The 23,352-nt window shown below is 35.9% G+C and overlaps 1 protein-coding gene across 2 annotated transcripts in view; it reads right to left on the bottom strand.

Moving 5' to 3' along the window:
* LOC131052183 (uncharacterized) overlaps positions 1-23,352 on the bottom strand; it is a 41,814-nt gene that overhangs the window by 14,777 nt on the left and 3,685 nt on the right. For both annotated transcript variants that reach the window (XM_057986800.2, XM_057986801.2), the window contains exons 2-5: positions 22,020-23,138; positions 21,751-21,933; positions 21,502-21,656; positions 20,740-20,850 (exon numbers count right to left, since the gene is read on the bottom strand). In XM_057986800.2, the coding sequence (XP_057842783.2) occupies positions 20,740-20,850; positions 21,502-21,656; positions 21,751-21,933; positions 22,020-23,138 (1,568 nt within the window). The remainder of the gene's footprint in view (positions 1-20,739; positions 20,851-21,501; positions 21,657-21,750; positions 21,934-22,019; positions 23,139-23,352) is intronic.

A 23,352-nucleotide genomic window follows, 5' to 3' on the forward strand; every position in this document is an offset into this window, starting at 1 on the left:
CTTTGGTGGGCCGAAGGTTTGAAATAACATAGATCATAGCCCAAGTGACTAGTCTATTGATGGAAGGAACCAATTCTTCAAGGACAAAAAGCTTTCTGCGGGTGCAACTAAGCAGTTCTTGAAGGGGAAAGAGAAGAAGAGACTAGTCAAGAGCTCGAAAGGAGGATACAACACTGGCTCCACTAAATCAATATGGGCAGTTGTGCTTAAGGTACTAATGCAATACTTCTCGTTAGATGGTTGATTTACTAGAATGTATGGAGAGCATTTTGTCCTCCTTAACCATTTCAGGCACAAACGTAAAATTTTGTTTCCTTTTTATTTGTGGTCTTCATTGGATGCAAGTATTAGAGACCACAGGAAGAACCCTAAAAACCTTGTTCCCCATGGGGGTCTCATGCTGCTTATTTTTTATTATTGTAAATCTTTACCCTCTCCGTCTGGGAATCCCCCACCTGCTTCCCCTGAGGATACAACAAATTTTGAAGGAGATGACTAGAGCACAGATGTGATTTTGAGAAAGTTTCTCTAGTTAGGGAGGGGAAGGGCTCTAGGGTTAGAAAGGAGAACGTGAGCCAAAAAAGGGCCTCCTCCATTCTGGCTAGCAAGGAAACATCCCTCTATTCATAGTGCCTTTGGGAAGTCTATGCCTAACACTAACCGTGAGGGTAGATCCTCTTTTCCCAAGGATTTGAATGCTGAGTCACCCCTTTTGAATTTGGAGTAGGAAAGTCCCAATGACCTGTTAGGCATTGCTAGGAATATGGTGGTGGATTCCTTTTGTATCAACAAATGGGTTTTTAATAAAATTAAGGATATTCCCTCAAACTGTATGCTCTTACTAGCAGATAGGAGAATAGGGAGGCCCCGTGGGAGGTTAATGAAGGAGGAAACCTGGTCGTGTCGCTTCAACAAGCCATGAAGGATATTGAGATAATGAAGAGGGATTATGAGGGCCGAATCATAGGCCTAGAAAAAAAAATGAAGAACATTAATGACAGTCTCACCACTCTTGTTTCCTTTAGCCACAAGTGGTTAAGAGCAACTCGGATAGCATTGATACCATGGTGGACTGACTTGAGAAGAGGTACTAGAACAAGAATCAAGTGGTTGATGTTGATGTAGAAGATAAAGGCAAGCAGTTGATGGAAGAGGATGTTGGCCCGTGCAAGCGTACCCATGGAACCTTGAGGGTAGTGGAGCAACCTGCCCAGGTTATCCTGGAATTCAAGAAAATTGCCACGAATATGTCCCAACAGGAAGCTGAAGTTGTTGAGGCCTTAAAGACCTCTTAATTAGGTCTCTTTTGATTTTATTTTTTTTTGTTGTTGGGTGGCTGCCCTTTTAATGTCTTTTTGCTAATGGCAGCGTTTTGTATTTAGGGTTTCAAATCCCTTCAAAACCTATTTGATCCTTAATCAAAAACAATCTTGAATTTCCTTCAAAAATCCAAGATCAAGGTCACTACAAGAAGAGAAGGACATCATGCACAAAGTAACAAATGCGCATGGAAGACACAGCTATGACTACGCATGAGGATCAAGACATGACATCATGAAGAGGGCGAAAAAAGAAGATGACTAGCAATGAGAGCATTTCTTGATCCGATAGTTTCAAAAGAGTTAATGAAAGCTAGAAGATGATGCAATTTGAGAATATGTCCATGATCATCACACCGGGCTTGATAATGTTGAGTATCAAGAGATATTGCTCAAGGTAGGACACTTCTTTGTGATGATCTAGAAGTTGTGAATGCTGAGTTGGTATCTAGTCATCATCAACCCAATCAAGTTATGCCCAATCAACTCATCCAAAATCATTGAAGCCAACTCATTCCAAAATGACAACTATTAATGTGAAAGGCACAAACCTCGATGTAACAAATCCTATTTTCTTATCAATCCACATTCAATGTAGAACATGCATCCAAATTGTTGTAATGATCTCATTGGTTAAGAGGGAGTTAATTGTAACTAACCCTAATTAGGGTTTTATTGTTAAATCTTGGCCATTGATTTGAGAATCAATCAGAGCCATCCATTTGTAATGGAGAAGCTATAAAAGGCCTAACCTTCTCATTTGTAAAGGTTAATAGTTCAGTAGTAGAATAATAAATGGCTAAGTAGACTAGAGTAGAAGGGAAGACCAAAATTGTTGCGAAGGCTTGATGGAATAAACATAATACTTTCATTGAAGATATGGTGGATTTTGTGTGTTATTTCAACATGTTGCATGGTTTCTACTTCTCTAAGTTTAGTTTAAGTTCATTTATCTTGATGGAGAAATGTGGAGATATTTGATGAATTCTTTGGTTCATACTTCTAGTGGTTTGTTGATTGTAAGCTATAGTGTAAAGTTAGCCTAAGCCTAATCATTGTTGCTGAGTTTGATTGTGGATATTGGTTCAAGTTGCGCTAGCATTGGGTATTTGTGTGAATATTTGCAATCATGAAAATCATTCGCTACCTTAGGAGATCGCATTAGTTTTGTGTAGTTGTTGCTATCGTGGTGAAGCACAACTTTGGTTTGAAGGAATTTGTCTATCAAAGCATTATTCATTATTATCAATGTCCTTAGGATTAGTATAGATTCTTTAAACCCTTTATCCTTTTTGACATTTCTTTGTTTGAGAAAAGTTAGTTTGCAAGTTCCAAGCTGTGATTCATAAACGTAAGTCCCTTTGTGATACTAGCATATCACATCATATACACCGAGTCTATCCAGGTGCATTGTCAAGACCTGGCTAAACAAACCTTGGAGTCACCTTGTTTGATCACACAATCTAGCATTTGAGGAGTCTTTGTTCAAGAGAGCATAGGATACTTAGTATTTTATTCTGTGTTGGCAAGTGTCATAAAAAACACATCAACAAGATACTTCACATATGGTTTTGGTATTTCTTTGTTGACATGTGGGAAGGGAGAGGTTTCATTTTAAAACTGTAGACCTATCAAAAGTTTGAAGAAGCCATTGAATTTTGGCTGTAAAGATGGACTGGTAACAAGTTGATATATTAATAGTTCAGATTTCAAGAGTTCAAGGTTTATTTTAGTGGATGATGCCTAAAACCACAAGTTTTTTCAATATTTCAATATAGAATTATGCCTAGTTGATTTGAGGGTTTAGAAGGTGATATTTTATTTGATGAAATATGTAATGTCCCCTTTTTATCAAATGCCTTAGTTTGCCCAGAAATCAAATTTCCAACGAAGTAGGAGATGGAGTAGGGTTATGTACCAACTTAGATCACCCAAATTGAGGTCCTGCAAACATGTTAGATAATCATTGAAATATAATTAAACAAAATATTGTTAGAAATACTAAGCAAAACATAGATCTCATTACTAGGGTTTAGGAACATTAACTTGAATATAAGATAAACATAACTTAACAATGGATCCCAACCATAGGGAGGCTAGGACAAAGGGGTAGGTAAGGGTGCCTAAATGTTCCTCTACCCTAGGCCCAAGAGCAGATCTCTTGTCCCTGTTGACCCCATGGGACCATTTGGTCACTACCATGGGGTGGCGTACCTAGTGAGGAATCCTGTAGCCGTTCCCCTCACCATACTACCTTTATCTTCTGCCCTATAATATGAATTCCTAACTCCCATAGCCAATCATGATAGGGAAGTTAGGATGACTGCAGTAGGGTGTCGTGAGGATCCTTCCCTCCTACGTCCAAGGGCAACACTCCTTATGCCCCCTTGGCCTCATGGGAACATTCGGTCACCACCATGAGGTGGCGTACTTGGAAGATGACCTCACCACTGTTTCCCCTCCCTGTATCTTTCTTTCTTAATTATGGTTGACACTTGACAGTATTAAACAACATAAATAGATTATGCATTATTGCCTTAATTTGGTATAAGAGATTATATGATCACATATAAAGATTATGCATAGTTGACTCTATTAATACACTCAAAATTATATGAACATATGATTTCTTAACTAACCCATATGCTGTTCAATGAGTAATTCAAGTAGTCATTATCATATTGTTAACTGATATTCTTTCCATACCAGATCGCAGATAGATTATTAATATATGCTGGCTGTCGATATCTGAAATTGTCTGGCTTTTTTCCAATGGTGAACTGAATCTGATTCCTTTCATCCCACCTTTTGAATTGCTAAGATGATCTTTTTATATCCTTCTTCCATGCTGGAGAGTCATGCTCTTTGACCACTGCCTATTCATATTTGACTTTTGCTAAGAGACGCCTTGTTTGATTGAACTGTTTCTCTTAATTAACTCATAGTTTGTGAATAGGATCGTTGCACCATAGGAGAGGAAAGGTGGGTCCCTTAAGGCTGATGATAATTAACAAACCCTGCTATATGTTATAGGCGGTCAAAGCACATTGTTCAATTTTATAAAATTGTGAAGTCTTACTTTATAAGACAATTTTATATTCAGATTTGCTGATAAGGGATGTCAGATCGGGGGGCATGACAAAATATGGATGTAATTACAGAACATACAGAAAAATAGTGATTTGTTCCTTTTTCACCTCTTCTCCCTAGATTGTGGCTAGTGATATTAATGTTATTCTTAACTAGGAAGAAAACAAAGGTGGTTTTAATCAAACAAACCCTTCTTCCTCCATGCTAAAGGGCAATATAAACTTTCTTAATCTATTAGATGTTAAGCCTAAAAATAGGTCTCTTCACTTGGACTAGTGGAAGGCAACCAAAACTTTATTTCTAAGAGATTGGATGGATTTCTAGTTCAGTGATGCTTTAATCTCATTCTTTGAAATTTTGAACTAGAGCGGCTCAAAACTAGCCTATCAAGTTTTCTTCCTCCCTCTTCTCCAACTTAAGACAGGCTCCTTTCAAATTCCAACAGATGTGGCCTAGAGACAAAATGTGATGTACAAGCATCCTACTAAACCTTACCACATTTCACTGCATAGCCTCAATTTAGCTCGCAACATAGAACTAGAGTTCAGCAACATCTCAGTCACAACATATCCAGATCACAACAGCTTTGGATCAGTCTACAAAAAGCTACCATCACCAAAAGTTGACAGTTTGGAGCAGTCAATCCTCAGTTCATCAAGTGAAATTTATGAAACCTTTTCATACCTTACAGCATCAAACCTGATATATCACAAGGTAGTATACGACCAAAGGAATCTTCAACTGGAATTGCAACAGATTTCATTATCTCTTAGAGATTCATCATCGGATTTAGGCCGACCTGAATATTTCACAAGACATTGAGTGTTGGTACACATTGCAATCAATACAGATCATTCCTAAAGTTTGAAGTTGATATATATAAATATCTCTTGCATTCATTGAGAGGCAGTTTTTAGTTTTTGGATAAGTTCGGAGTTCAATTTCTTAGCTCTTAGTGGGTTAAATAGTTAATCAGTTAGCCAATTTAGGAGTTTTGAGTTTTATGTTTGAATTTCCTTGTAATGTAAGCTTGTGATAAGCCTATGGCAGTTTGCGAGCCAGTCTATAATCTGCATATTATGATCATTTTATTATATCAAATCAATGATGAGTTATTTTCTATTTGATGACAATTCCGTTGTGTTAACTCTCAGTTGCAAGGTTGGAAAATCCTTTCTCTAGACCTTGCATCCATGACTACATCAAGTGGTATTAGAGTGAGATTTCAAATCTTTGGGTGTAAAGACATTTGGAAATATCTGAGGGTGAGCAAATTGTTGACTTGAGTCAGCCTATAAGTGTTTGTCGATAGAGTGCTCACTACGAGGTAATGTAATGTCCCCTACTAGGGTTTGGTCTATTTTAACCATAATTAATCTATTTCAAAGTACTCGTGACTTAAACTACATAGACTAGGAGACACAACCATCTTAATATGAATCCAATCAGCGATAACATACTGATATTGAATTGATAATTCAATCTGATTTATAATCTCAGATTTACTTGTTCATTCAAATTACTGTTTCCATATATATATATATTATTTTCAGATAGTATTATACTATATACTTTGCTGCAAGGTAGTTCTTATAAAATACTATAGTAATTATAATCATTATATTATTCTCTATAATTATATTATTATTATTAAGTTCTGCAGAAAAACATTATTGTGCTTCTTATATTAAGCACATATTAAGAACACCCCATGCATACAACCGAGAACAAGGATGTTACTGCCTGTAACTTAATGACAGTTCTGATCTGACCTGATCCATGGTGATCTCTACACTATTAATCTTGAAGTATATGCAGCTGGTTCTTGACACTAGGTCAAATGGTCAAGTTGGGCAATCTGAATAGGATATAATAAAGATATGATCCCCTTCTGAAGGAGTTCGATCTCCATCTTATATCTTGCATGTTGGGAAAGGTTGCAATCAAAGAGATATGTCTTTTCCTAATTATGTCTCCACATAATTAGATCACCCCTATTCATAGAAGATCGATTCTCTTAATGCAATCGCACCCCTTTCTTTAATTAGTGATCATGTTGATCGGTTAATTATCCTTAATCGTACCATTTTCATGCTTTGTCTGATTGCTATCATTAAGTGTCCGTAATACTCTTAATTACTGCGGTTTAGTTATGGTTTGTAATTACCAATCTTGTATTACGCACATAGACTAATCATTATTAATTAGTCATCGTTCCTTCTTATTGCACAATCATGTGTCTTGCTTTAATCGATTGCTTTATCAGTTACTCACATGGTCGTTTCATGTATGATCGATCTGTAATACTTGTTCTTGATGAGATTCTTGGTGTGATAATGATATCATTATGTCCTTCATCTCTTGGCATAATTCCTTAATTTAATAATAACTCTTTATCGAATATCAATGAGAATTGAGTTTCATATATGATTGATCTGTCTTTTGATTGTGAAGGACCATCAATTTGGCTCTGCCGATTATCGATATCAAGTCTATTTGATCTATAGTCATCATGCTGACCGATGAATAGTGATTGTCGATCAAGACATACAATTCAATCATCGACATGGAATATACCCCGTTATTTATTCCATTGTGGTTCCCCTCTATGTTAAATGGATTGCCTTCAACATTATCGGTTGCATACCTTCTTAGAAAGATCAGAGATTGTAATATTTGTTTAATGTAATATAAAATACATATTTAATAATTTCAAATAATCATTCGTTGATAAATACTATTTTATATTAATTAATAAATAATAATTGCTTTGTTTAGGTTATATATAACGATCAAGGAGGGGAAATGACAGGTAATTGCAAACTTGAAGCCAGATTGGCAACAAGAGGCAATTGCACTTGATCCAAGGAAAGATGCCACCAGAAGGATGCCTTATTTGGTGGATTTTGTGTGTTATTTCTACATGTTGCATGATTTCTACTTCTCTAAGTTTAGTTAAAGTTCATTGATCTTGATGGAGAAATGTGGAGATATTTGATGAATTCCTTGGTTCATACTTTAGTGGTTTGCTGATTGTAAGCTATAGTGTAAAGTTAGCCTGAGCCTAATCATTGTTGCTAAGTTTGATTGTGGATATTTGTTCAAGTTGCGCCAGCATTGGGTATTTGTAAGAATATTTGCAATCATGAAAATCATTCACTACCTTAGAAGATTGCATCAATTTTGTGTAGTTGTTGCTATCATGGCGAAGCACGGCTTGGTTTGAAGGAGCTTGTCTATCAAAGCATTATTCATTATTATCTTCTTTAAACCCTTTATTAGAATATTGTAATGTTTGTTTGATGGTCATCTTAGTCATCTTAGTCTTCTTAGTCGTCTTTAGTTACTTTCTATTTTTTAGCTTTAGTTTACAGTTTTTTCTTTTAGGAACATCATCTCTTGTAAATTCTTTATATTGAGCTCTCGCTCTGTTGTTTAATAACATCGAATATTTTAACATGGTATCAGAGCAGGCCAATGGGATTTCATAAAATTTGGCAAATTTTTTGAGAAAAAAATTCGTAACCTCTTCTTGTCTAAATTTTTTTCCAAAAATTTGTTTTTTTGATTTTTTATAAATCATTGGAGGTTTAGTTGAAATCTTTTCAGAATTTTGTGGGCTCTTTTGGAGCTATAATTCAAAAATTTTGTGGGTTCGTTGACTTGTGTTTGTGGGCAATTCGAGTGTTACATTTGAAGATCGTGTAGGGCTTCACTGCATTAGGCCTTGTTCAATGTCTTCATCTCCCTGCAACAATGGGACTAGGGCACGCAATTTGCCTCTTTGTTTGGTCGACTGGAGATGTTCTTATGGGTTTTAATAAAAAAAAATTGATGGGTTTTAATAAATTTTTTGATTTTCGCTTTAAAAATTTCTGAAGGGTTTTAATAATTTTTTCCCTTAAAAAATTTTGGGAGGGTTTTAATAAGTTTATCCTAAAAAAATTATTCTATTATCGTAAGGGTTTTTCAATTTTTGCCTCAAAAATCATGTCTGGTCATCTGTAATTCGTGATGTTACTCGTTCACATGGGATTCTGGGTTTTGTCTGATTTTATCCTTAAAAATCACTAGTATAGGTGTTCCTATCTTAATTTTTTACCATTTTTTTTTTGAAAAAACGATGCTTTGAAATCTTCGGTTTCTGGGTTTGGCAATTTTTTTCCTCAAAAATCGTGGCTTCTTGTATTCTGTTTTGGGACATCATGCTCATTTGCAAAAGTTTGTGGATGATTTGTGATCTCTAGAAGTTCTCCAAATTCTGGGAATGTTAGTGGCAGGCTCATCTCAGTGACAAGGTCAGTGGCAGGCTCTTGTTGCAGAACATTCTGAGAAGAAGGGGGCAGCCTTCTCTGTTTTTCTCTGGGTAGTTAGAACGATGACCATTAAGAGAGGGTATTAGAATATTGTAATGTTTCTTTAATGGTCATCTTAGTCTTCTTAGTCATCTTTAGTTAGTTTCTATTTTTCCGCTTTAGTTTACGATTGATTCTTTTAGAAACATCATCTCTTGAAAATTCTTTAAATAGAGCTCTCGCTCCATTGTTTAATAACATCAAATATTTTAACACCCTTTACCCTTTTTGATATTTCTTTGTTTGAGAGTAGTTTGCAAGTTCCAGCTATGATTCATAAACGTAAGTCCCTTTATGATACTAGCATATCACATCATATACACTGAGTCTATCCATGTGCATTGTCAAGACCTAACTAAAGAAACCTTGGAGTCACCTTGTTTGATCATGCAGTCTAGCATTTGAGGAGTCTTTGTTCAAGAAAGCATAGGATACTTAAAATTCTATTCTGTGTTGGCAAGTGACATAAAAACACATCAAAAACATACTTCACATATGGTTTCGGTATTTCTCTGTTGACATGTGGGAAGGGAGAGGTTTCATTTTAAAATTGTAGACCTATCAAAAGTTTGAAGAAGCCATTGAATTTTGGCTGTAAAGATGGACTGGTTACAAGTTGATATATTAATAGTTCAAATTTCAAGAGTTCAAGGTTTATTTTAGTGCATGATGCCTAAAACAAGAAGTTTTTTCAATATTCCAATATAGAATTATGCCCAGTTGATTTGGGGGTTTAAAAGGCGATATTTTATTTGATGAAATATGGATGTAATTACAGAACATACAGAAAAAATAATGATTTGTTCCTTTTTCACCTCTTCTTCCTAGATTGTGGCTAGTGATTTTAATGCTATTCTTAACTAGGAAGAAAACAAAGTTGGTTTTAATCAGATAAACCCTTCTTCCTCCATTCTAAAGGGCAACATAAACTTTCCTAATCTATTAGATGTTAAGCCTAAAATAGGTCTCTTCACTTGGAGTGGTAGAAGGCAAGTTTTCTTCTTCCCTCTTCTCGAACTTAAGACAAGCTCCTTTCAAATTCCAACAGATATGGCCTAGAGCCAAATGTGATGCAGAAGCATACCAGTAAATCTTACCACATTTCACCGCATAGCCTCAATTTGGCTCGCAGCATAGAACTAGAGTTCAACAACATCTCAGTCACAACATATCTAGATCACAACGGCTTTGAATCAGTCTACAAAAAGCTACCATCACCAAAAGTTGACAGTTTGGAGCAGTCAACCCTCAGTTCATCAAGCGAAGTTTACGAGACCTCTTGATACCTTACGGCATCAAACCTGATAGATCACAAGGTAGTATACAACCAAAGGAATCTTCAATTGGAATTGCAACAAATTTCATTAACTCTTGGAGATTCATCATCGGATTTAGACTGATCTAAATGTTTCATAGGACATCGAGTTTTGGTACACATTGCAATCGACACGGATCATTCCTAAAGCTTGGAGTTGATATATATAAATATCTCTTGCATTCATTGAGAGGCAGTTTAGTTTTTGGATAAGTTCAGAATTCGATTTCTTAGCTCTTAGTAGGTTAAATAGTTAATCAGTTAGCCAATTTGGGAGTTTTGAGTTTTATGTTTGAATTTCTTTGTCATGTAAGCTTGTGATATATGGTGGCTTGCGAGCCAGTCTATAATCTACATATTATGATCATTTTATTATATCAAAGCAATGATGAGTTCTTTTCTATTCAAGGACAATTCTGTTGTGTTAACTCTCAGCTGGAAGGCTGGAAAATCCTTTCTCTAGACCCTGCATCCATGACTATATCAAGTGGTATTAGAGTGAGATTTCAAATCCTTTGGGAGTAAAGGCATTCATGGGCATAATATCACGATTGGGAAGAAGCTTATTTTGATATCTTTCAAGGAGCACAAGAATGCACTGCGCAGTAGTGCCAAACTCTATTTAGTGGATGGAAGGAAATATTTGGATCGATTGAGACATGAAAACATATGTTTTACATTAATTCCAAAAAAGTGTGACAATCAAAGTGCAAAAAGTACCAACTCAAAGAAAGAGGAACCACCACAAATGGAAGTATCTGAACTGCTGACAGAAAAACAAAATATTGTATCAAAGAATGTGCTAGGACTACCACCAGTTCAGAGCATCAGCCATCATAGACCTAATATTTGGAGCTAGTTTGCCAAACAAAACGACGCATAGGATGATATCAACAAAAAACTGTGGAGCTAATTAGACAAGTGCAAGAATTGGAAAGAAAAGAGTTGATCCAAGAAATTTTAAGTTGATGTGCGGTACCAAATTACCAATAGTGTTAGCACTAGAAAAGAGAATGGAAGATGTGCACAAATTCAAGAGCCAACAACAAGATCACTATCTGTAATGTCCCCTTGTTGAAATAGGATTTATTAATAAATAAGAATAATAAATTAAAATATAAAAGAATAAAAATAATTTTTAATATAATTAAAATTTAGCTAAATTTAATGAATGGCCAAAAGGCATGAAATGAAAAGTTGTGACTCCCTCAAACATGAGATTATAGAGGGAGAGAAGAGAACTTCATTTGGGGAGAAAAGAGATGAAGGAAGAAAGAAGGGAGCAAAGGAATTAAGGAAGCATTAATGGGAAGAAGATAAGGAAGTGACTCTTCCAAAGGGACAGCAATGGTGAAGGGTTTTGACCCTTTCGAAGGGTGGTAATTGTGAAGGATTGTGAACATTATGAAGAGGTGTGACTCTCCCTCACATTGGAAGATATAAAGGGGAGAAGTTTTCATTTGAGGAGATCAGAAAGAGGAGATCAATTTGAGGAATAATATATTATTCTCAAGGGCAACAATGAAAAGTGGTGACTCAATTCTTATGAAAGGTGGTGAACCTTCCACCAATAAAGAATAAATGAGAATTCATTCCAAGCATCGAAGAAGACTTCAATCACTAGAGGAAATCAATACATAACATCAATTATCCTAAGAGAGCAAAGAATCTTCAGCAAGAAAATACAGATCAAACCATTCAGCAATAGCACTCATCCAAGAAAGCAGCGTTCAGTTTTCAAAGAGGAAAACACATCGAGTTGAATCTGTCCAAATTACCACAGCAGACTGAAAATACATAACCTGCAATAATTATACAAGTATAGTGGGCAAGATTTAGTGTCCTCCCAAAAGGGAAAATTACACTATCAAGTATAGGTTCCCATTACTGACAATGGATGACATTATGGATTGTTTGAGTGGTGCATACTTCACAAATATAGACCTGAAGAGTGGATATCACGAAATTAAAATCAGAGCGAGATGATGGAAGACTACATTCAAGAAAATGAGGGGCTATATGAATGGTTATTCATGCCTTTTGGATAGACCAATGCACCAAGCACATTCATGTGGTTAATGAAAGAGGTCCTAAAACAATTCTCCAGTAAGTTTGTTATTGTTACTTGGATGATATTCTGATTTTTAGTAGAACAAAAAAGAAACATTTGCAGCATATCAGACAAGTATTTCATGAGTTGAGAGAAGTTGTGTAATGTCCCCACTTTGAAAAAGAATTTAATAATAAATCATAATACAATTAAAATATAAATATATAACTTATATTTATTAATATTATTTTCATATTTATCAAATAATAATATAAAATTTTACAATATTATATTATTGATAAAATAACAATGTAATTAGAAAACAAATATAATAATAAATAAATTCAGAAAAAACAATATATGATAGGATAGTAATCATCCTATACAATAAATAAAGTTAATTATTAAATTAAATATAAGATACTACTGGTGTCAGAGATTGTCCCCTCACACTAGACTAATCTGATATTGTTATGAGTTAAACAAACCGTATAAATCATCATTATAATATTCACCTGTCTAATCAGTTGTAAGCAATTATAATGAGATTGGCTAAGGCAAGAATAAATATCGATGACTAGATAATTTATTAAATGATTATGATTCAATCACGATATCAACTAATGATTGGCAATGTCCCAATGGATGCGATTAATAATTGTTTAAAGAAAGAGACATGGGATGTGTCTCTTACCAAGAGGCTCATTACTCCAAACACAATATATAAGGAGGTTCCCTCCATCATTCCAGACACGCTGAGTTGTTCATTCACATTTTGGCATAAATTGGTTATATATACTTACGGATAGAAAGCCGGAAGAACACCACCATCATTGCCCAGTTGGGTGGTTCTACATGCACAGAGTCAGTAAACCAGATCGCATGAATACGTGGACTGGTGTCAGGGATGACAGTATATACATAGCATAGTGACAAAGAACTATAGCACAAACCACGACAGTACAGTTGCCATTACAAAATCAGTCACAGACACAAATTGCATACTCATATCAATGAATGACACCTTCAGAACTGCTGGTATCATTAACTCTATCAGTCATAACATATCCTCAATTGTCAAAATCCGGAAAGCTGATCAAGATAAGTTCCATTATTCGAATTTTATAGTAACTGTAAAATATATCTAATTCTGATAAAATTATATTTATTAATATATTACTTTTCTAATTTGGGGTTATAATGGATGTCTCAGGTTTAAATTAAGGGAAATCCCAAATGGGGACATTACAAGTTGCTGATAAACATCAAGAAGTGTAGCATCATAAAAAACAAAGCTGGTCTATTTGGGATTTGTCATTTCCACAGAAGGACTCAAAATGGACCCAAAGAAAGTAAGGGCAATTGCAGAGTGGTCAACAACAACAAGCTTCAGAGAGGTGAGATCTTTTCATAGATTGGAAAGTTTCTATAGGAAGTTCATTATGAGTTTCAGTGCCATCTGCACACCAATGACTTAAACATGAGGGGAGATCAGAAGGAACTCAAGTAGACATCAAAAGAACAGAAGAGTTTTGAATTGTTGAAGCAAAAGGCGACAGAATAACCAGCGCTAGCCTTATCTAGTTTTGATAAAGTATTTTGAGTTGATTGTGATGCTAGTGGAAGTGCAATAGGAGCAATATTGAGTCAAGAAGGAAGACCAATAGAATATTTTAGTGAGAAGTTAAATGATGCAAGAAAAAGATACTCAATCTATGATAAAGAACTCTATGCCATAATTCAAGCCTTGAAGAAGTGGAGACATTACTTGTTTCTGAAAGAATTTTTGTTGTACACTAATCATCAAGCCCTACAATACTTGAATAGCCAAGGTAAATTGAACCAAAGACACATGATGTGGGTAGAGTTCATGAGCCATACATTTGTGTTGAAACACCACAATGGAAAATCAAACAAGGTGGAAGATGCATCGAGTAAAAGAGAAACTTCTTGACAAAAATGAAGGTAGCTGTAATAGGATTTGAAGTACTGAAACACTTGTATAAGGATGCCCTAGATTTTACAAAAGCCTAGAAAGCAAGTAGAGAACCAATAGTGACATACAAAAGCAAGTGGTTGAATTATTTCATCTAAGATGGTATGTTAGTTAAGGGAAACCCAACTAGGTATTCCTAGGAGTTCAATGTGAGAGAACTTTATCAAAGAGAAACACTGGTGGATTAGCTGGATATTTTTGGTATAGATAAGATAGTGGCTTTGGTGAGTGAACATTATTTTTGGCCTCAAACTTATAAGCATGTAAGGACATTTGTCCAAGAGAGCAGAACTTGTCAAGTTGCAACAAGGAATAGTCAAGACAATAGGATTATACCAATCTTTGATAGTACCAAAAAGACCTTGGGAAGATATAAGCATGGATTTCATGTTGAAATTATCGAGGACATAGAGAGGACATGATTCCATATGTGTAGTGGTGGACCGATTTTCTAAGATGGAAAATTTCATTACATTTGAGAAGACGTGTGATGTTGTATAGGTTTTTGACCTATTTTTTAGGGAGATTGTGAGATTTCATTGATTGCTACGAAGCATTGTTTTAGGAAAGGACACTAAGTTCACAAGATATTTTTGGAGGACATTATGGAAGAAGATGAAGACAAACCTTAAATTCAATTCAGCATTTCATCTACAAACTAATGGACAAATAGAGGTAGTAAATAGGAGTTTGGGCAACTTGTTGAGATGTCTACTAGGAGACAAGGCAAGCTCTTTACTATACTTATGTTTATTGAGTTGTCCACAAACATTTCTTGTGGTAGAATTATAGACTACCACATGGAGAGAAACCATTTCAAATAGTCATTGGATTGGATTGCATCCTAGAGAAGTAGTGAAACTCAGAGACATCAATAAGGAAGATAAAAGGAGTGTGGAAGCAAAGGAATTTGTAGACTACATGTATAAAATGCACAATCAGATCAGGGAACACTTGGAGACAATGAACACCAAATACAAAGGTCAAACAAATGAAAAGAAGAAACATAAGGAATTTGCAGCTGGGGATGAAGTTATGGTACACCTCAAAAAAGAAATATTCTCAATGGGTACATACAACAAGCTGAAGATGAGGAAATTTGGTCCATGTAAGATTCTCAAGAAATTTGATTCAAGGAATGCCTATGAGGTCAAGTTACCAAAAGCAATAGGCATATCACCTATATACAACATTGCAAATCTTCATCAATATCATGATGGACAGCTAAGCAACAACACCACAAAAGTATCCTTCAAGGAACAACTATCACAACAACAACAAGAGCAAATAGAGAAACTTTTGGACAACAGATTTGAACGTGGTACTCAAAACAAGGAGCATAGAGAATACCTAGTTAAGTGGAAAGGAAGACTAGTAGAAGACTCATCATGGATTTCAAAAGCTAAAATGGAATGCTTTGGATTTCTTCTAGAATTGGCAAAGTGCGAGCTTCACTTTCCAAACAACCCTAGTTGTCTCATGCAAGAGCATCCTAGTAAACCTTCTCACATTTCACCGCATAGCTTCAATTTGGCTCACAACAAAGAACCAAAGTTCAACAACATCTCAATCATGACATATCCAAATTTTAGTAGCTTTGAATTAGTTTACAAAAAGGTGCCATCATCAGAATTTCATATTCTAACACATTCAGCCCTCAATTCATTAAGAAAAGTTTACAAAACCTTTTTGTACCTTGCAACATTGAACCCAACAGATCAGGAAGTAGTATGGGACATGAGGAACCTTCAATTATAATTGCAACGAATTTCATTAACTCTTGGAGCTTCATCATCAGATTTAGGTCAGCCTAAATATTTCACAAGATATTGAATTTTGGGACACATTGTGACTAAAGTAGATCATTCCCAATGCTTGGAGCTAATATATATAAACATCTCTTACATTCATTGAGAGGCAGGTAAAGGTTTTGGAGAGGTTTGGAGTTTGATTTCTTATCTCTTAGTGGGTTAGATAGTTATTCAGTTGGCCAATTTGGGAATTTTGAATTTTGAGTTTTATATTTAAATTTTCTAATCATGTAAGCTTGTTATAAGCCTGTGACAACTTGTGAGTCGGTCCGTAATCTACATATTGTAATCATTTTAATATATCAAATCAATGAGAAGTTGTTTTCTGTTCGATGACAATTCTACTTTGTTAACTTTCAATTGCACAGTTGGATAGTTCTTTCTCCAGAATCTCCATCCATGATTGCATCAAAATGCTTTAGGATCTTATTCTTGCTTAGTGGGAAGAAGACAAGCCTTCCTTCGGCACTACTACATTGTACTCTTTCTTTACAAGACTGAAAATTATGAAACTTGTGCTTTAACAATAGAATATGTTTCACTTTGGCAACATCATTGTGGAAAGGAAACGAGTGCAATAGCGCCTAAAATGAAATCACCTTTAAAATTAAGGAGGAAGGTATGGAGCTCCTCAACTTGGAAACATCCTCTTGTCTAAGGAACTCAGTGAATGGTATTTGTAGGAACAGATCTATTTGAAGAAAAACTCAAAGATAGATTAGCTTCAAGAAGAGGATAGGAATTTTTTTTTTTCATAATTCAATCAAATCTTGAAGAATAAGTTACTTAGTCTTCTTGCTAAAATTGTCCCAAGGAAATCAGCTCTCTTCCTTTACTGGGATTAGCTTGGGAGCTGGACATTTCTCCTCTTTTCCAAGAGAATGATCCTTCAATGGAGGGGAAAGATGAGGTTGTTCTTGAACATATTCCTCCCTTGCTTACCTCACAAATGAATGATAAACTTATGCACCCTATTTGTTTGGAGGAGCTTGAGAAGGTGGTCTTCCATATGTAAAAAGGGAAAACTCCTTGCTTTAGCAGATTTTCTTTTGAATTTTTCCAAGAGTTGTGAATTTGTTGAAGTTGGACCTTTTTCCCATTGTCAAGGAATCTAAATCCAACAAATTGATTCTCAAAGATCTTAACAACACCTTTCTAGCTTTGATAACCAACAAGGACATTGTCGATTCTCTTGACCTCTTTTGTCCTATAGAGACATGTGCAAAATTACTGATCATTTGTCATGTACCTAGGGGTGTGATATACATTGTACTACATAATGTTATATAAAGGCTTGAGGTGAGTATGCTCTATAAGTCATCATGCTAACTTATTAAAATAGAAGTAATTATCCCACATGTGTGGAGATGTAATAGTGGTAGGTAGTTGAGTGTTTATGTCGTGGAGCTTAAGCAAGAGAGGATATAGGAAGAATATTATGTGTTTGGGAACTCATATGAGAAATAGTGCAAAGTGCTTTCTACCACAAAGAGCATTGTATGGTGTTACTGACTTCAAGGTTTTGATCTATTCCTAGATATATGGGAGTATTTTTATTATTTTTAATGGATTCATAAATCACTAAGATCATAGTTGATAGGTTGAGAAGTATTTTGGATCCTCCTCTCTTGAGCAAGGAGGCTTTGTCCAAGGCTATGAGATTGTTGACGATATTTGTTGCCAATGAGGTTATCCACTCTGCGTCTAACTCCAAGGATACAGGTATGTTCATTAAGCTCGATATGTCTAAAGCTTATAATAAAATCAAATGGTCTTTTCTCAAGAAAAGTCTATATACCTTTTTGGAATTAGCTTAAGTTCCAGATTGATTGAGTGATGAGCTGCATTCTGATTAATGGAACTCCTTTCCTTATGTTATGTAGCTCTAGAGGGTTGTACCAATGAGATCCTCAATCTCCTTATATGTTCATCATTATGGTTGTGTGGTTAAGTATATTGTTGAACAAACGGAGAAATATTGGATGTCTCTGTGGATGAGATGTTACTAATGATTCAGACCCTCAAATGCACTTCCAATTTATGGATGGTACTGCTTTGCTTGCAGTTGCTTAAATCCAAGAATTTGTCAACCTTCAAAAAGCTCTAGATATTCAATTGGCTGCTTCTGGCCAGCAGATTATGAAGATAAATCTAACATTATCCTTTCTATTATTCCCTTTAACAATTAGCAAAGAATTGCTTCTATCCTATTCAAAGTCGGCCAACTTCCTCTTGATTACCATGGTATCCATTTGTTTGTCTCTAATCCCAAAAATGATCAATGGTGGAAGATCATTAATAATTTGAAATGAGAATCAGACCCTCCGTTAGTCATGTCTAGGAGGTTGCTTGGCTCTTTTGAAATTTGTACTTCAATCTTTACCCATCCATCTACAACTTTCTCGTTTTAACTATTCCCAAGTTCATCCTAAAGGAGTTGGATTCTTCTTCCAGGAATTTTTTATGGGCTGGTTCTCTAGAAAATGCTAAATGGAGCTTGGTCAACTAGGGCCAAGTTTGTAAACGGAAGAGAAGTAGAGAATTAGGATGCAGGCAAGCAGCCCTCAACAGCTAAGCATTGGCAGCTAAGCTCTTTCAGAGATAGTTTAAGAACCCTAACCAGCTTTGGGGAAAAAATCATTACTACAAATATCTTGGAGAAGTGTCTGATTCATACATCCCACGAATGAGTTTAAGAAGTAAAGATTTAGCTATTGGGCATCCCATTAAAGAGGAAGCTTCTTTCATCAAGGCAGCACTCTTTTGGATTATTAAAAGTGGGAAGCAGGCTCTTTTCTGGGAAGATGTTTACTTTGCTTCTTTCTTCATTCCCTGATCTCCAACCTTTGAGTCAGGTTTTTAAGGCTGTTGGTCGGCTCAGTGTTGCTAATTTAAAACCACTCCTAGGGATGGTAGAACTCAAGCTGACACTTGTAAATATTCAAGCTACTTGCCTGAAGGCAAAACTCATAAGGATAGATACATTCTTTTTTCTATTCTATCTGCTAGAACGTGTTGCTCCCTAGAAAATGAGGATGTATTGACTTGGGGCCGTAATTGAAAAGGGATTTACACTATGGCTATGGGATACAACTCCCTCATTAGGAACAATGCTGAGATTGACTACCCCCTACAGAAACAAGGTGTGGAACTGGTTTAACTGGCCTAATTGTAATGCTTTATCGGTTGTTCTGTCATAACAAATGCCTCATTTGGGATAATATTAAGAAGTGAGGGTTTCAAGGCCCTTCCAGATATGTTTTATGCAACAAAGAGGAGTAATTTGCAGCTCATCTCTTTTTTCAATGTCCCTTTGTTAACTGTGTTTGATTTCTATAGTGATAGATTCGGTCAGCTTACTCTTTAAGTTTCCTCTTTGCTTGACTTCTGGGATAGCGTGGCTCATCCTCTCTCCAATGTTCCTATTCTCAAAGTAGCCTAGGAACCTGACCCAGTCCTCATCCTTTGGCAGACGTGGCTGGAATAAGACCAAAGTATCTTCCAGGGACATCAAGACCTAAGTTCTCAAATTTGGCAGAAGGTCTTAGATCCATTGAAAGAAACCATTTTTACCAGGTGCAAAGATACTGATTCTCCATTTCCCTTTGATCAACAAATTTCTGATCTTGTTTGTCTGCATCCCCATAGCCATTTTTCTCACCTTTCTTCCCCAACTCCTTGGGGTTCAAAAAAGTGAATAGATGTGGCAAATGGACTGCTCCTTTTGCAGGATGTATTAAAATAAGCACAGATGGTACATCTAGAGGCAACCTATAATGCCGGCCTTGGAAATTTTGCTCGGGCTGAAGATGGTTCTTATGTTTAATATTCTCTATGGTTATGGAAGTTAAAACCATCAATGCTATTGAAGTTAGAGCCAACCTATTTGCTCTTCAAAGAGCAACTGAGTTTTTAGTCTTTAAGAGGATTATCTATGTAACAAATTCTTTAATCATGGTCACTCTACAGTCTACATAAAGATGAGGCCCATGATACCTCTTAATGCCTTTCAATTCTTGCTGAGGAAATTAAAAGGCTTACTCTTAAGTTCAACTTTATCTCCTTAGTTCATATTCCTAGGGAGCGGAACATGGTGGCAGACTGCCTTGCAAAGTTGGGTAGAATGTGTCTGAATTGAATTCTCTGCCCCCTTATTAATGCTGCTTAACTTCATCAGTTAATTAAAATGACTGTCCTACCTCTTCTTTGGTTGAGCTTATGTTGGTAGGGATGGTAAATTAGTTTTTCAATATCAATATACTGGTTAGGAGCTCATCTTCTTGCTGGTATTTCAGAGATTTATTATAGCAAATGAAGATCCTGATATCATGTGACACCCTGCCATAATGCTGGTTGGATAATCTTGTGTTCTATTTTTGAGCAGTCTTACTTTACTCTAGGCCATTGTTTTACTGGTGAGTATTCAAAACACAGCTGGGCTTTTCTTTTTGTTATATTTGATTATGGCAGCGACTATTTAGTCTATTTGGAAATCCTTGTTATGTAAAATTTTATTTCTGAATTTTAATATATGTTTTCTCTTTGACATAATAAAAAAATGGCAACATAGATGACAGTTTACTGATTTAGATAGAAATAATTAAATAGCACAAAAATAAGATGCTGCCAAATCAGATTTACTGCATTCTCCACAATATTAATTGCTTCAGATGATTAAAATTGTCAAAAACAAGACAACAAGTAAAATCCACATGCTACAAAAAAATACATCAAACATTAGATTGGAACCAAAACTTGGCAATAGTATTGTTAAAGTCATTATAAATAAATATTTAAGCATACCTATGAACCTCTCTCAGCCATTTGTCAACACAAAGTTGATGAAATTCATGATGGCATGGTAAAACTCTCACATGCTCTCCTTCTTCATATTCCACAAGACATATATAGCACCTGATAAAAAATAACTATGGTGAGAACTCTCCACTATGAATGAAAGCGTGAGGAAATCATTGGACTTAACAAGCAAGAAGGAAAAGGGGTTTCCTAGAAACAGGTAAATCATCCCCTTAGATGCTACAAGCACTTACAAGAAGAAGCAAACAAAAGAAAAGAATTGAAGTGAATCATATCAATACCAAATATCAAATCAACATGTAAGATACTACCTATCCAAGTTTGAAGGCTCCAAATGAAAATACACTTGATTCATTCTCAAGAGATGTCTTGATGCTAGGTAGTATGGTTTGCAGAATTTCAAAGATAATAACAAAGTAAATGTAAACTGTATTGAGGAAATTCCTAGATATTTAAAGAATATAAATGGAAACAAATACAAGATTTTCTCTGTTTAAAGTATTGGCAATAAGCACCTTTCAAAGTGTTCAATATTTTTATTGACAAACTAACCAATGAAAATAGATCCAAACTTCCATTCTAAGATGTTTATATAGTAGGCTGCTTTCCAGGTTCTGCAACCAAAACTTAAAAATGGCATAGTATCCTAATTTGGAAAAGGAATATTATATTTCTTTTGCATTAAACATCATGCCCTTCAAACTACCTAGTCAACCAAAGCCCTAAGGGCACACCATGTGAACTTACTGTGCAGCATCCTCATTAACGTTTTTTCCCTTTTGGCTGTACAACCGTATTGGGATGGACTCAACAACATCATCAGGAGCAGGGAAAGATCCAAGTGAAGAAACCGATGATCGTGAGGACAAAGCCATAGACTGGTGATGAATTTCATCAAGAACCTGAGTCAAACAATTCATTTGTTACTAGTGTACAAATTATAGAGAATAACAGACTTCAATGTATGTTTTGGATTGAAAATGACAAGTGACAAACCTCAAACAAAGCTTCTGCCAACATGATAATCCTTGAGATGCTTGAACTGGTATTTGAATCTTGTGGCACTCCAACATCTTGGCATGAGCAATGTGCCCTTTGATTGTGGCCAGGTAAATTACATGATCTCTCATGGCCTGCTAAATTCTCAAAACCACTACTTAAACGTTGCAAAGCACGGACCTGAAATTGAGAAAAACATAGTGAGAATATGACTCCCGGCATTATACACTTACAGCACGAAAAACCAACTGAATAGTACAACAAACCTGAGATCTTGCCCGCTGCCTCCGTTCATCATGGTTCAACCCTCTACTTTCCTGTATTCTGTTGTTATAACTAGAGGTGTCATCATTCATTTGGATCCTCTCATCCCAGTGCCTCCGACCAGCACTCATAGATCTAAGAGTGTGAAGGAACTGATCGTTTACAACAGTTGGTGGTGTTCCAGTATACCTACTAGAGGAAGCTCTACTTAAAGCTTCCCAAAACCTTCTCCCATTGTGTACTCTTGTTTCCCTGTCAACTGCATCTCCACTGCTCAATGAGTCTTCAGTTGATGCCGTCCTCCTAAGCACTCTGTCACGGAGTCGTCCAACACTGCGTGTTCTTCTGAAATTTATATTACTTTCATAATGGTCAGGTGTCCCTCTTCTGTGAAAGTGTCTTGCATCTATTGATTCCACCAAAGTTGAACGACGAGTTGCAGAAAATGCATTTTGATCAGAGACTGATGCATGATTGTTGTTGAAAGTTGTGTTCCATTGCGGACCTCTATTGCTAGCACCTTGAACACTAGAAGATTCTGGAAATACATCTTCCCTTTCTAGCATATCTGAAGGATGATCTTCATATTCTTGTAATCTTACTTGCATTGAACCAACACTTTGTTGCCTAGATCTACTTCCACATGGATTATGTGATCTGCTACCCTGTCCTCTGTGTAGATCTGTACCATTTATTAAATGACTGTCATCAGTTCCTGTGTTCTGCCCAATGCTTGAAGGCTGATTCCTGGGTCGTCTTGCAAATAAAGAATATGATTTTGATGACCCTAAACTTGTGGCCCTGTTTAACCTGATATCAGAAGGATGTTTATTGCAGTTAGAACCATTTGGACAGCGGTTACTAGCAGAGTTACCTTCCCCTCTACCTGTACTTCTACTTGCAAAACTGTTTGAAGGTGCTGACACCTGAGAATTGCAAAATTGTCTGGAGCTCCCACTTGAGTGAGAAACTGAACGAATAAGCCTCTTTTTGCTTCTTGGGTTGCATTTTACAGAAGAGTCAGGTAGGCATTTAATCTTTCCCCTAAGATAGTTCTCTGGATTGGCATCTCTTCTGGCATCTATAGGCCAGCGAATTGCTTCCTCATGAGATGCAGAATTCTGAAACAGTTCAAATCATAATAAGTAATCCAAAATTTTCTATTGAAAATAGATCCTCCTATCTCCAGATACTTGACAAAGAACAACAATGATGGACATGTAGTTTTAATTTCAAGTGGACAAGTTTGCCAAATGACCAGGTCTCACAATTATTTACAAATGTCAAAAATAAATATTAAAATAGAATTGTTCTCATTAGATTGAACAGTTGGCA

Source organism: Cryptomeria japonica, chromosome 2 (genome assembly GCF_030272615.1).
Source record: "Cryptomeria japonica chromosome 2, Sugi_1.0, whole genome shotgun sequence".
Lineage (NCBI taxonomy): Eukaryota > Viridiplantae > Streptophyta > Pinopsida > Cupressales > Cupressaceae > Cryptomeria > Cryptomeria japonica.